This window comes from Diabrotica virgifera, chromosome 10 (genome assembly GCF_917563875.1).
Source record: "Diabrotica virgifera virgifera chromosome 10, PGI_DIABVI_V3a".
NCBI classification, from domain to species: Eukaryota; Metazoa; Arthropoda; class Insecta; order Coleoptera; family Chrysomelidae; genus Diabrotica; species Diabrotica virgifera.
In genome coordinates, this window is record NC_065452.1 from 143,442,357 (window position 1) to 143,457,640 (window position 15,284).

The 15,284-nt window shown below is 34.1% G+C and overlaps 1 protein-coding gene across 4 annotated transcripts in view; it reads left to right on the forward strand.

Annotated features, from left to right (window-relative positions):
• The first annotated feature begins 1,032 nt into the window (after nt 1-1,032).
• LOC114340735 (nuclear factor 1 X-type) overlaps nt 1,033-15,284 on the forward strand; it is a 123,685-nt gene continuing 109,433 nt past the window's right edge. For 2 of the 4 annotated variants that reach the window (XM_050663181.1, XM_050663182.1), the window contains exon 1: nt 1,034-1,588. In XM_050663181.1, the coding sequence (XP_050519138.1) occupies nt 1,508-1,588 (81 nt within the window). In that variant the 5' untranslated portion in view covers nt 1,034-1,507. Of the gene's footprint in view, nt 1,589-15,284 lie in introns of all 4 variants that reach the window. The other 2 variants (XM_050663180.1, XM_050663179.1) reach the window with 2 other exon arrangements.

Genomic DNA, 15,284 nt, shown 5'->3' on the forward strand with positions numbered 1-15,284 from the left:
ACATAGTTATGTAATAAGTAATGGCATATCATTCAACGAGCATGTGATGATGGGTATTACTCACGATGATGAAGTTTGCGACCGAAGGCGAGTGTCGTTATTCATCAGAGTGAGTAATAGCCACTACATGTGAGTAGAATACTATGCTTTTTCTACGACCTTCTTTTTTTTTTTCATTATTAGAAAAATTATTATACTTTAAAATGAATCGTTCGTTTATGGATAACTATGACAAAAAAAAAACTAAAATAATTTTTTATTTCAAAATTTAATCAAAATTATATAAATAGTTTCTTGACTATGTATTTCTTTTTTTTTCTTTAAGCAACACGTTTTACAAAATGAAACAAAAATTTTAAGTTTAAATCTACAAAATGTCCACTAATATTAATATATCAAAGAGATGCCGCTCGGAGATGGAACGGTTATCAGGGGGTTTTGGAGGGAAAAGATAAAAGTTTCTTGAAGGGCCTCCTAGCTTGGGTTGCCTAGGGGCCTCACACTGCATTTAATGAAGCTTTTGCAGCGGACAGTTCTTCCCTCCACTTTTTCGGGGCAGTATTTTACGAGTAGGGGCGACCAATACTTTAATGGGCTATAACTTTTTACTTCTCCACTGTATATGCGATCTATAACTTGGATCATAAAACAGATCTTCATTTAGAATCCGTTCAATTTTCAGCTGTTAATGTTAATAAGCAATTAAAATAGGATTTTAAGAAAAAAATGCTATCTTGTTGAAGTTAAATTTACTAAGTATGGGATTTTTAATATCGCCTAAGTGTCCTCTTAACAGTTAACGTAGTTACTTTCCCAACACTCTGTACAACGGAGTAGACAGAAGCAGAGGAGAGGGTTAAGATTAGAAAAGAGAGTTAATAGACGTAAATCTGTTTAAATAGTTTTGGTGCAACTGCAGGGGAGACGCCGCCGCCGACGTCGGGCGTCGGATGATGGGCGTAAAGAGCAGGGCAACGAATTGCTGCGATCGTTAGTAAAATCGTAGTCGTCGGCGTTGAAAATTCGCTATTCGCGTCGTCGCAGAATGCTCGACGTCGTTCTCATAGAAGGAGGAAAGAGAAAAGCACATGCCTTTTGACTGCAACGAAAGCTAACATGTATTCACCACGGCCTAAACATCATTCGGAATACCATCGTTTTAGTAATTCTTAGCGACGTCGGGATACGAAATCTAAATATAAAGCGCCGTGGCGACTCGACAAACATCTATGTATTAATAGCATTTTGAGCGTGAATCTCGGCTAGTTTTGTGTTTCTCTTTCGTTCGGTCAATGACGATTACAGTTGTTCGAAATTTTCAAATTCTGAGGTTTGTGAGTAACGATTTGCTGATCGTCGTTGCACCAAGTGAAAGAGAAGACCCGATTTAGTTGACTGTTTTTATTAGTGATTGTGCGTTAGAGTGGACTGCAAAATTTCAGCCTCTAATGATGGAAAAACTCTCGCAATCGGCCGCTATTCGGTGACGGTGACGTAATTGTGAGGAATGTTCATCCCTGACACGCTGCGCAGCTGCATGGTGGAACCTGATGTATCCTCATATCTGCAGACCCCGTCCACGGGACAGGTGCCTACCCGCTGCTATCCTCCCCTCTCCCCCACGCCGCAATCCGCGATGCGTGATATGTAATTAACCTGATTAACATGAGTGTTATTATGTTCCGTATACTGTTCAGTGTCTGGCTCAGTCGGTTTTCTCACAACTGCATGGTCTCTTTCACTAACAATTTTTCTCTCAAAGTTACGCTCAATCAACTCCTAACTTCTTTAGCCTTAATTATTTCTCAATTCCTCATTAATTACTACCTACTACATACTAACTTTTGTAACATCATCCTTAACCCGCCTTGGCTTTAACAAAACTCAGAAAAAAACTCGAATGCTTTCTAACACAAATAAAAATAAAACTGTTTTACTATATATGCAACTACCATAAACAACAAAAGTATTATACTTTTAAAATACATAGTTCAAAAATTCATTAATTTAGTTAATTATTAAAAAAATTAAAAAGAAGATTATATTTATACCTAATGAAATCATAGATAATTTGCTTAATTTTCTCTTAAGGTATTTCATCATTGCAATTAAAAAAATCATCTATTGATATTTTGAAATTCTTCCATTTTTAACAACGTTCACTCATACATGCTTCTTCTTTTATCATACCAGACACTTTGAGAGGTTTAAAAGGTCTGCTACCAAGAACTACCGCATGGTGTTGTCTTTCCAATCGCTATTGAGATTTCAATATATCCTCTATTCTATTATTTCATTTCTTTTTACATCTTGGTGATTTAAACTCATATTTTTTATCCTTCTGCTCGTAGCGTTCTTGAACACCAATCTATATAACTGAAATCATTATTATAGTTCTCTCTCTATTCCTATTGGTCATCCAACTTCTCTATTGCGTACTACTAAATGACCATCTTTAATCTCTTTATAGTTTTAACATTTGCTCTATTATTTTCCTCCCACTATTATGCTCACCAATAGAGAAATATAGAGAAATATTATCAAATGCAGTGTATTTTAAGATGTGCTTTTTAAATTTGATTGATTTTTCAGGCATAAAAATAGTATGCCTGCTTTGCTAAAACTTCCATACAGTAATGCTGCTTATTCGTCTAAAATTTTGTTCTTTAGTTATCTTTTATATTCGACAATCCAAAATCTATAGATATAGTCGATTCAAATTAATACCCTAATAATAAAATTATTATTAACATTCTAGACTTTTAACTGGGATAGGATTTAAATACGTGAATTTTAAAGTTTTATATTTATTTTTAATAATAGCCTCAAAACAACAAACACTTTTTTGTTGTAGCTTTAATGAATTTATGTTTGCTTTTATAGAAAATAAAACTTTCCTGGGTATTTATTAAAAACTCTACATTTATATTGTCCCATAACAACTTTTTGGTGTATTTTTAAGTTACATGTTGGTACACTTTTTGTATACTTCTTGGTCCGTATGGTATAGTATCAAATTTCATGATAATTTATAGAAATGACCAAACTTTAAAAGCTATTGAGATTTATGATAGATGTTTTAACGGTCTATTTAGATGATAATATAGTTACCGGTAGTGTAGCAACCGTTTTTTTTACAGCATCTTCGTCATTTCATTTCGTACTATACAGAGTGTTACATGTAGACCGCACATTAGACTTGTCTTTGAAAATAATTGAGTCTGCAATCTGACAGTTTGAACTTTCACAAAACTGTAACTGATCTATGAATCTAAAATATTTAGAGCTTGTTGTGTCTTCCGTTAAAACCGGAAGTCGCTAGTTGTGTTATTTTTAATAGACTGCCCTACATATTAGATTATTTTTAGATTCAAGAAAAGTATTGGCATGTTTTGTTTCTTCTTCAGAGTTTCTCTTCATATCGAAGATCGGCTTAGATTTCTATGGAAGAACAATTTTGGCAATATCTTCTCTGTTTTGGCAAGTCTGTCTTAATAATACATCCGTTATCCATCTTCGTTACTTAAATTTATTGAGTTGTTATATACATATTTCCTTCGTTATTACCTGAATGGACGAGATTTGATATACGTGATATCATTGTTTGTAAATCCTCAAAGTTGTTTAGAAAACTACTGCCATCAGCATATCTACTGTTATTTAGCCGTACTCTATATTAGATGAGCAATTAAACCATTTTCTGATATTGCGCAGTTATGACATTCATCGATTACCAAAACGCTACGCTTTCCTCAAATTTTTTCCTGTATAATCATATAACTGCTTTATCCATTAGGCAATATAGGCAGTTGCCTAGGGCGGCACATTATTTGAGGGCGGCAAAAATACTGTACAAAAAATGTTTGTATATACAAATTATGGATCTGGCTTCTGTCATTAAAGAGTATGAAGCTCTTTCAAAGTACTTTACCGCAATGAAGCCAAAAAAATGTGCTCAAATAAAACATATAAAGAAATAAGAAAGAGAAAAAGAAAAATTCAATTTGACGAGGGGGCCAATGATGAACTAAACTTTTCAGTTAGTGATGAGATGAAAATCCACACATTCTATATTATAAATAATCGACACTCTGATAAGAGACCTAAATAGACGTTTGGAATCTTATCGACTTATTTATCAACGTTTTCTTGTTATTAACAGATTTGCCAAAATTAAGCAATGAAGAAATTATTAAAGAAGCTGAAAATCTGATACAAAAAATAAAGACGACCAAGATAAATTATTCATAAATGAATACATTCACGTAAAGGGTCATTTGGATACAACAATAAAATCACCAATTGACATAAATATTTAAAGAAGAGTTAGTGCAGTCACTGAAGGTGGATATGAGCTATTACCACCGATTTCGTTGAACCTCCATCGATTTGCATGAAAATTGGTGAGTGGTTAGCGGATATCTCAAGGAACATGGTGACATGGTGTCAACTTGCGCGGGGGTGGATGCCACGCCTTCTCAGGGGTGAAAATTATTTCATTAAAAATATCCCCAGAATTCGATAGAGGGACAAATTCTAAGCAAAGTTTGTTACATAAAGTTATTAAAATAAATCAAAACTTTTTGAGTTATTAAAGATCAAAGATTTTAAATGTTCGTGAGAAAAATGCATGTTTTTAACCGCTTTTTCATAAATAACTCAAAAACTATAAGGTTTTACAAAAAAGTTATTATTAACAAAATTAAAGCTAATGAAAAATGGAATAAACTCCTTACTGGAAAAATCTTTTAATGGTAACTAAAAGTGAGTTATAGGTACCTAATTGAATGTAAATTTTTTCGATGAGTACTCAAATCTAAGTATTCAAGATTAAATAACGGGAAAATTATGCATTTTATAACATAACCTTATTAAACTTTTGTCAAAGGACTTAGAAATATCTATCAAATGAGTACCCGAAAAAGTTGATAGCATTAAAATTTATGCATCAAATATTTTTCAAAATTCCAAAAAAGGTAATGTTTTTTTAATAACTCCGTTAATTTTTACGATATCAGGTTTGTCCAAAAACTATTTGAAAGTTAATTTTAATGGCTATTAAACCACGTTGAATTTAATTTTTTAAACCCCTTACTTTTTTAAAAAATAAAAGGTTAAATGGCCCCGGTTACATGGATCTCGCAGCCAAATTTAAGCTTTAAACGTCTCTATCTCGATTATTTTTTACCCTGCAGAAATATTAAAAAGGTAAAATATTTTATGCAGAAAAAACTAAAATTTGGTTATACATAAACATTACTTTTTACGTATATTGAGTATTTGTGGAGTTATTATCAAAAGAAAATGAAAATTACGATACCTAATTTTGAAAATTCTGATTATTTTAAATTATATCTTTTTTTTCAAAAATATGCATTCTAAACAGGTCAAAATGGTTGAAGTCATTACTTATGCTAATATAATAAAGAAATTCTTCTAAGGATATAAGAAATAAATTTTAATTTTTGTGGAAATGGCGTCTGTTTTATTTTTCACTTTTCCTAAAAAGTTCTAAAGGTTTCTATTAACTTCTACTGGAACTCATTTGATAGGTACTTCGTAGTACTTTGACAAGTGCTTAGCAAGTATATTTTATAAATTGCATCGTTTTCCCGTTATTTAAGCTTGAATACATAGATTTGAGTACTCGTCGAAAAAAATATACATTCAATTACGCATAACTCACTTTGAATTAACATTAGTTTAGTTCTTTTAGTGAGGAGTTATTTTTATTATCTTCAATTTTGGTAATAATAATTTTTTTGTAAAAGCTTACAGTTTTTGAGTTATACGTGGAAAACAGCTTTAAAACATGCATTTTTTACGAAAAAATTAAATCTTTGATCTTAAATAACTCAAAAAGTATTGATTTATATAAATAACTTATAAATATAACAAAGTTTGCTTAGCATTTGTCTCTATCGATTTATGGTATAAAAAAAAAATTTTCACCCCCGAGAAGGGATGGCATCCACCAACACGGTAAAATCGCAAGTTGGCATCATGCCACCTTTATTCCTTGGGGTATCCTATAACTACTCAGCAATTTTCATCAAAATCGATGGAGGTTCAACGGAATCGGAGGGGAAAACCTTCAGTGACTGCACTAAGTGAATTGAAAGATATTTTCCCTAATTTTGACATTGCTTTGCACATTTATTTATGCCTCCCAGTTGCCAACGTGTCTGCTGAAAGGTCATTTTCGAAAATGTCAAGAATTAAAAATAATTTACCATCAAGTATGACGCAAGAACGTGTTAACAATTTGTCGATTTTGTCAAGAAAAATTTTTTTTTGAAAAGTTTTTTTTTAAGTCTCTTATGTGATCGAATTGGAATGACAATTTTTTCTATTATAGATTATATAGATATATAAACATCCTAGTTTAAATCCATTTATAATGTATTCTTATTTAAATAAAAATTTCTGCATTTTTTTTTCGCAAAAATGGTACATGTTTGAAGGGCGGCTACTAGAGAATTGCCTAGGGCATCAATTGACCTAAACGCGGCCCTGCCTGTATGATATTCTGCAGAAGCTGGTGTTTTGTTCATCACATCACGTGGCCAAAGTATTTTAGTTTTTGTATCTTTATTTCGTTATTGAATTCTGTTCTCATCACGTGGCCAAGGTATTTTAGTTCTTGTAAGTATTTTTATTTCGTTATTGAATTCTGTGTCTTTTGAAAGTTCGGCTTAGATTTCTATGGAAGAAGAATTTGGCAATATCTTCTCTGTGAATGGACGAGATTTGATATACGTGATATCATTGTTTGTAAATCCTCAAAGGTGTTTACAAAACTACTATGTCATCAGCATATCTACTGTTATTTAGACGTACTCTATATTAGATGAGCAATTAAACCATTTTCTGATATTGCGCAGTTATGACATTCATCGCTAGACTTAGGCAAATATGCAAATAAAAAGGTATGAAATATGCGCATAAATATGCAGTATTTTACCCAAAAATATTATCTAGAAAATATGCATGGAATTAAAAAAAATATTTACAGTATTTTTTATTTACAAACATATTTACAATATCTCCACATGGTGTATTAATTAACATGTATGTATTTTACTAACTAAGCTAATTAATTAAATATTTAAGTATTTAAGTATTTTAACAAAGAAATAATTGATATTATTTCGAATTGTGGTAAAAATAAATAATAATTATCAAATACTGTTCAAAATTTTCTAACAAATACTTATGGCTTCTATCTGATTACATAGAAAAACTTCTTTCGAGATTAACTGATGTAATTGGGGCATTGTTCCAATTTACGACAATAGTTGATTCTAAATTAAGTGCTTCGAAAAATGTCCCAGCTAGTACTTGAACCACTTGAGAAAGAATCTGGTAATAACCACTGTTTTTTTTCATCGTTGCTTTAAATTTTTGGAAAATTTCCTATCCAATACTTTTAACGTTTTGAAACAATGATTCAAATTCTTTTATTTAAAATGTACTGGCCAGCAATGATAATTATTTGGAGGATTCTAATTGAGTAATAGTTTTCTGAACAAAACTATAGTTTGATTTTATGAATGACACCACGACACTGAACTGTTTATTTGCGGCATTTTCAAAGCACAATAATTATTCACAATTACGAAGACACGTGTTCACGGCTTATTTTACAACAAAAGCGAAATGGGCCGTCAAAATAAAAGTTTTTACCTAGAGATATAAACTGGCTGATTTTGGAACCTTTGTAACCAAAACGTGACAAAACTGTGTACATAATAATAAGCCGCTCTTTTATTAGTTACTACATTCAGGTGCCCAAAATTTGAATATGTACCAAGAGATTATAAAATAAAATTAAATATTGAGATGTACAAGCTACTTGTTACAGCAATATAAAAATATATGTACCTATAGTTACAACCAAAATTTAAAATGATATGCACTTTATGCACACTTATATATAAAAATATGCAAAATTGGAAATTTTTGCATTTTTTATGCATTATAATATGCAAATATGCAATTTGAATATTTGCCTAAGTCTAATTCATCGCCTTCCAAAACGTGACGCTTTCCTCAAATTTGCCCCTGTATGATATTCTGCAGAAGCTGGCATTTTGTTTATCTCATCACGTGGCCAAGGTATTTTAGTTTTTTTTGTATCTTTATTTCGTTATTGAATTCTGTTTCTTTTGAAAGTATGCGCAAGACTTCTTCATTCGTGACTCTGTCTACGAAAGATATTCCCAGGATTCTTCTATAAAGCCACATCTCTAAAACTTCCAAGTTTCTCATTATCGATTCTGCAAGTTGCTAGTTACTGCAACTCAGGGACGCGCCAAGTAACTTCGGCGCCGTCGTGCAAAATATTGATAAGCGCCTTTATCAAAATTACCAGGATAGATATATTACAATCAATCACTCCTTCACATTTCAATGTGAAAAGCTATGAAATCTTTTCTACAACTACCTAGATTTTTTTTAAAGGAAGGAATAAGTACACAGTACACTTATAAAAAATAATATATTCTTCTTCTTACTTCTTGTATGTAGGCTTTAAAGCCTACTTCTTCTTCAATATTAGTCTTCTAAATTGTTTAGATTATCGCACCACATTTTTCTTGGTCTGCCAATACTTCTTCCTCTATTTGGTGACTTATCTCGTGCTATTCGTACTATCCTATTCTCTGCCATTCTACTAATGTGTTCGTTCCACTACTCTTTCCGTTTTTAACCTGAATAACCTGATCCTGAATGGCCAGTAATGAACTTTCTGTTTCAGGGAACATCTTTCCTGATGTCAACCAATAGTTCGACGCTGTATTGTCGATATAGTCTTGGCTGACCTCATTGGGATGTCGCCCGTGCAGAAGTTTACCCATCCAGATGCGCATTTTTTCGTCATTTGTAAGGTCCCTCAGTTTGATTGGTGTTGTGTTATCTACTGCGCAAATAGCGCGATGTAGAGTAGATGTCTCAGCCTGCATATGAAAATAAGTTAGTAAATTAGCAATCTGTTTATCTAATTTCTCACTTATATACATAAGTCCTCGTTCTTGTAAGTACCGGGGTAGTGTCGTTCTTTCTACTGCACTTTGAGGATGGTGTTTTTGTGCCTTTGTGAGGTGTGTTCGTACTTTCCGCTGAATATTTTCTATATCCGTTTTTGCCCACTTAACAATGCCAAATGAATAGCTAAGCGCGGAACAAGCGTATGTGTTTTAAACAAATTTTTACTGTTAAGCTGTGAACGAAGCAGCTGTTTTACGCTTCGTATAAACTCAGTAGTTATCTCAGTTTTCATCTGCTTATGGTCAATTTTCCGCGCCTGCTTTACTCCAAGATATTTGTACATATCTGAACTTGTCTAGTTCGAAGTGCATACTAATATCATTAGAGAATGTTTATACAGTTTTTATCTAGGTTGTCTGGAGTGGAAGTCATTAATTTCACATCATTAATATACAACACAACAGATGATTTAGCTTCGATACTACAGTATTGTTGTTTTCAATGCTAAAACCTGAGTCAGTGGAGTTTAATAGCTGGGATAGAGGGTTCATAGCTAGACAGAACCACAATGGACTTGAAACAAACCCCGGTTGATTGCGATATTTTCCGTTTCGATATTGTTTTCACCAGGTATTTGGAGGTGAATTTTAGTCTTCCAACTTGTCTGCCTTAAAAATGTCACAATGTTATCATCGACTTTGTATATTCTTAATATGTATATCTATAAGCCATTCATGCGGCTCTGATTCAAAGGCCTTTTTGTAGTCAATAAAGTCAGTAAAGGGGTTCCTTTTTTTGTGAAAGCCTGGCTAGAAATGACTGAGTCGATGATAAGTTGTTCTTTGCAACCCATGGAACCTTTAGCGCATCCTTTCTGTTGAGGCTCTATGATATTGTTTAGAGTACAGTGTTGGTAGATACGCCGGGCTATACAGGATGTAACCAATTTATACAAAGTTGGAAGACAAGTAATTGGGCGGTATTTGGCTGGATCTTGGGTGTTATTTTGATCCTTCGGTATTAAATAAGTGGTTCCCTGAGTTAGAAATGATGGTATTTCCTGCGGATTAGAAAGAACATGATTAATTAATGTTGATAAGCACTCATGAATACTCCACAACTTCTTAAGCCAGAAGTTTTGAACTCCCTCTGGTCCAGGAGATTTCCAATTATGAAGCTCTTTGATGATATTTGAGACCTCTTCAGTCGTGAATGGTTCGTAGTTAGTAGCAACGTAGTGGTGACAATTCTGCGCCGTATCTTCTATCCATCCAGCATTGTTGTTAAGAGTAGCTGTTGTGGAGAGTTAATTCCCCCAAAACTCATGAATTTCTTCTTGGCTTGGGTAAAACCTGTCGACACTTTCTTCGGCGGAATTGAGTTTTCGATAGAACGCCTTCTCAGAATTCTCAAAGAGTGCATTGTCACATTTTCGGTTGCTACTAACTTTGTACCTCCTTCCTTAGTCGTCCTGAATAAACGGAGAGTTTTTGTTTTAATGTATCCAGACACTGTTTGGGCTGTGATACCATGGCCAACCACACCATGAAAATACGGGAAAGAGTAATTGATAGACGGATACGTGAAGAGACCGAAATATCCGAGAATCAATTTGGCTTTATGCAGGGTAGATCAACAACAGATGCAATTTTCATTATAAGGCAGTTGATGGAAAAATACAGGAGTAAAGAAACAAATGCTCATATGGTATTCATTGATCTTGAGAAAGCATATGATAGAGTTACTCGAGAGATTCTGTGGTGGGCACTCAATAAGAAAGGAGCCCCTGGTGAATATGTAAAGATTGTGAGGGATATGTATGAGGGAGTAACGACTAGTGTTAGGACAGGTGTGGGAGAGACTGATAAATTTTATGTGAAAGTAGGATTGCACCAAGGCTCTGTGCTTAGTCCGTATTTATTCTCATTAGTGTTGGACCAGATAACAGCGAAACTACAGGGTAACATTCCATGGTGCTTAATGTATGCTGATGATGTCGTGTTAGTAGGAAATAGTGAAAGAGACATAGAACAAAAACTGGAACAGTGGAGACAAGCTCTGGAGGAAAAAGGTTTAAAACTTAGTAGGACAAAAACAGAGTATTTGGAATGTTCGTTTAAAGTTGGAGCTACTACAAATAAAATGGTATCTTTGGATGGTGAAATGATTGTGAAAAGCAATAGTTTTAAGTACCTAGGATCGGTATTACAGAGTAATGGAGAAATAGATGGAGATGCATGCAGTAGAATTAGGGCTGGATGGATGAAGTGGAAGGAAGCGAGTGGTGTGCTGTATGACAGGAAAATTCCAATGAAGTTGAAGGGAAAATTCTATAAAACAGCCATAAGGCCGGCTATGTTGTACGGAACTGAATGTTGGGCAGTGAAAAACAAAGAGGAACAACGAATGCATGTGGCGGAAATGAGAATGCTTAGATGGATGAGTGGAGTGACAAAGAAGGATAAAATTAGAAATGAGTATATTAGGGGAAGTCTAGGTGTGGCACCAATTGATGCCAAAATGAGAGAGTATAGGTTAAGATGGTTTGGTCATGTTCAACGTCGATATGTTAATCACCCAATACGAAGAATAGCTGAAGTGCAGATTACTGGAAGGAGTAGGAGAGGAAGGCCAAAGAAGACCTGGGGGGAGGCGATAAGGCAGGACATGTTGGTAAAGGGGATTAACATTGATATGACCCAATATAGAATTGTGTGGAGAAATGCAATTAGGGAAGCCGACCCCGCATAGGGATAATGCAAAGAGAATGATGACACTGTTTGGGCTGTGTTGTTTTCTATATCATATCTGGAGGTGTCTTGCAGTGCTTAGCATTATTTCTTCAGCTCTTCTAATGACTTAATAATAATAATAATAATAATTATATTTAACCATACGGCTCACACTCCCTCTAAGGGGAAAATTGACTCATCCCAGATACCTACGGTATCAAAAGGATTGAGCTCTGGGACTCTTTCCGTGTTATCGAGCCCTAGGTGACGTGGTATGCAGGTGTATCTCCCAAAAATTTTCATACACATCTGGCCGTTGCGAGTAGTACTGCTTTCTGCATGGTCTTATAAAGATGTTCATTAAGACCCAGCTTTTTTATGCTTTCGAGGAGGGTCTTCGGAATGACCCCAGTAGTAGACATAATAATCGGTATCGTCTGGGTACTTTGCATTCTCCATTGTCTCCGTATTTGAATTTCCAGATCTCTGTACTTGGCGATCTTTTCAGTAAATTTAGTACGTAGATTATTGTTGTAAGGAATCGCCACATCAATGAGGGTTGTTTGTCTCGTTAATTTATTGACTAATACGAGATCTGGTCTATTATGTGCCACTGTTTGGTCTGTGAGCACAGTGCGGTCCCAGTATAGCTTGTAGTTGCCATCCTCAAGCATACTCTCAGGGACGTATTGATAATATGGGAGATGGTCGGTTTGAAGAAGTCCCAGCTTGATAGCTATCTCCTAATGAAGGATTTTTCCCACTGCGTCATGCCGTTCCTTGTACTCAGTTGCAGCAAATGCCTGGCAGCCTCCTGTAAGATGTTGGATGGTTTCTTGGGCTTGACATCCATATCGGCATCTGTCGTTTTGAACATGAGGGTCTTTGATGATATATTTCAGGTAATTTCTGGTTGGTATAAACTGATCCTGAATGGCCAGTAATGAACCCTCCGTTTCAGGGAACATCTTTCCTGATGTCAACTAGTAGTTCGACGCTATATTGTCGACATAATCTTGGCTGACCTCATTGGGATGTCGCCCGTGCAGAGGTTTACCCATCTAGGCGCGCACTTTTTCGTCCTTAGTAAGGTGGTTTATGCGCAGTTCTGTTTCCCTCAGTTTTATCGGTGTTGTGTCATCTACTGCGCAGATAGCGCGATGTAGAGTAGATGTTTCAGCCTGCATCTGAAAATAAGATCTTAAATTAGCAATTTGTTTGTCTAATTGCTCACCTATATCCATAAGTCCTCTTCCTCCTAAATTCCGTGGTAATGTCGTTCTATCTACTGCACTTTTTGGATGGTGTTTTTGTGCCTTTGTGAGGTGCGTTCTTACTTTTCGCTGAAGATTTTCTATGTCCGTTTTTGTCCACTTAACAATGCCAAATGAATAGCTAAGCGCGGAACATGCGTAGGTGTTTAGTGCCTTAAACAAATTTCTACTATTAAGGTGTGAGCGAAGCAGCTGTTTTACTCTTCGTATAAACTCAGTAGTTATCTCTGTTTTCATTTGTTTATGGTCAATTCTCCGCGCTTGCTTTACTCCAAGATATTTATACATATCGTTTTCACCCATGGCCTCGATGTTCTGGCCATTTTGCATATCGAATCCTCCGGGCTGTACTTTTCCTTTGACTATATTTAAAATACGGCACTTGTCTAGTCCGAAGTGCATGCTAATATCATTAGAAAAAGTTTCTACAGTTTTTAGCATCTCATCGAGTTGGTTTCGAGTGGAAGCCATTAATTTCAAATCATCCATATACAATAAATGATTAAGCTTCGCCACCACATTGTTGTTATTTTTTATGCTAAAACCTGCGTCTGTGGAGTTCAATAGCTGAGATAGTGGGTTCATAGCTAGACAGAACCACAGTGGACTCAACGAATCTCCTTGAAAGAGGCCCCGGCTGATTGCGATATTTTCAGTTTCGCTGTTATTTTCACCAGGTATTTGAAGGTAAATTCTAGTCTTCCACTCCGTCATTATATGCTCTAAAAAGGTCACTATATTATCATCGACTTTATATATTCTCAATATATCTATAAGCCATTCATGCGGCACTGAATCAAAGGCCTTCTTGTAATCAATGAAGGCAGTAAAAAGATTCCTCTTTTTGGAATATGCCTGGTTAGAAATCACTGAGTCAATGAAGAGTTGTTCTTTGCAACCCATGGAGCCCTTAGCGCATCCTTTCAATTATTATTATTATTATATTTTTAGCGATTGTATTACATATGCCAATATTGTTTTTTTATTGAAATATCACGGTAAATTACCAGTTTTCAGTTTTAATACGCTTTGAATAAAATTTTAATGCGTTAAACTGAAATAAAATATTTTAGTATTGTTTTAAATATAGATTTGTACTGGATTTCCATCTTTCTGCATTTGTTTTCTATTTTCGACGTGTTAAAATTTCATTAAAACGCCTCTAAGTGCTATTGAAGTAAATCGATTGTGGGCAATAAGAAATATACGAGGTGTTAAAAATAAACGAACCATAACGTTTAATTATTTATGCATAAAAATTTAGAACTGAGTGCTGTTTGGTATAAGAAATCATATTTTGGTACATAGAATATAGTATATTGCAGGGGTGGGCAAACTTTTTTTAGTAAGGGCCACACAATGTTTTTGGTCTATTACCGAGGGCCGCAATATTTTTTACCTCAACATATTCGACTTTTACTAATTTTGTTTAGGGGGGGGGGTATGGTTTGAAATCAACTTTTCAAGTACATTTTTGTGAATTTTGTTTGAAACTATGGTAGAATTATTTTATTTCCAAATTAATAAACATATTTAGTACAATTCGAAGAATATTAAAAAAAATTCAAGACCAAATATTGAAAAATAAGTCAACGGTGGCATATTTCTACAGACACCTCAAAAAAATTCTAGTTGAATGTAGACTGGTACGGAATCACTTTAAACTGAAAAATGATTTCTTAGAAGTGATAAGGAAAATGATATATCTTCAAAATATTTGAAACCATTTTCAAATTCCGTCAACAAGTTACAAAGTATTTCTTCATAAATTTTAAACTTATTTTCTGGTACACTGTTTTTAATGATTTTAATGAGGGAAATAATAATTATTGAACTATTTTTTCTTTTTTATAATGAACAATGAATAGTTTGTGTTTCATTTTAAAAGTTCCATTTTGCGTTCAAAACTTGTAAATTTAGCAAATGTGTTGCAGTTTTTCATTTCTATAAATAAAGCAATTTCCTCCCCTAATTCACAGCATCTTTTAAGAACCTTTTCTAAACTCAACTACCGAATATAATTGTGGTATAAAACATCACTATAATCTATTTCTAACTTTTCCAAAAATGCTATGAATGCACGATGATTTAAGCCTTTTGAACAAATAAAATTAACAATGTTTTTTGTAATTGAAATAACGTTGTCTACTTTCAAAACATTTTTGCACAATACTTGCTGATGGATTAGGCAGTGAAAAAATAATATATAATGTTCTGGAAATTGTTTATGAATGTAATCTTTAATTTTCCCTTACAATATTAGCTCCTCTTAAATTTTGTGCTCCGTCAG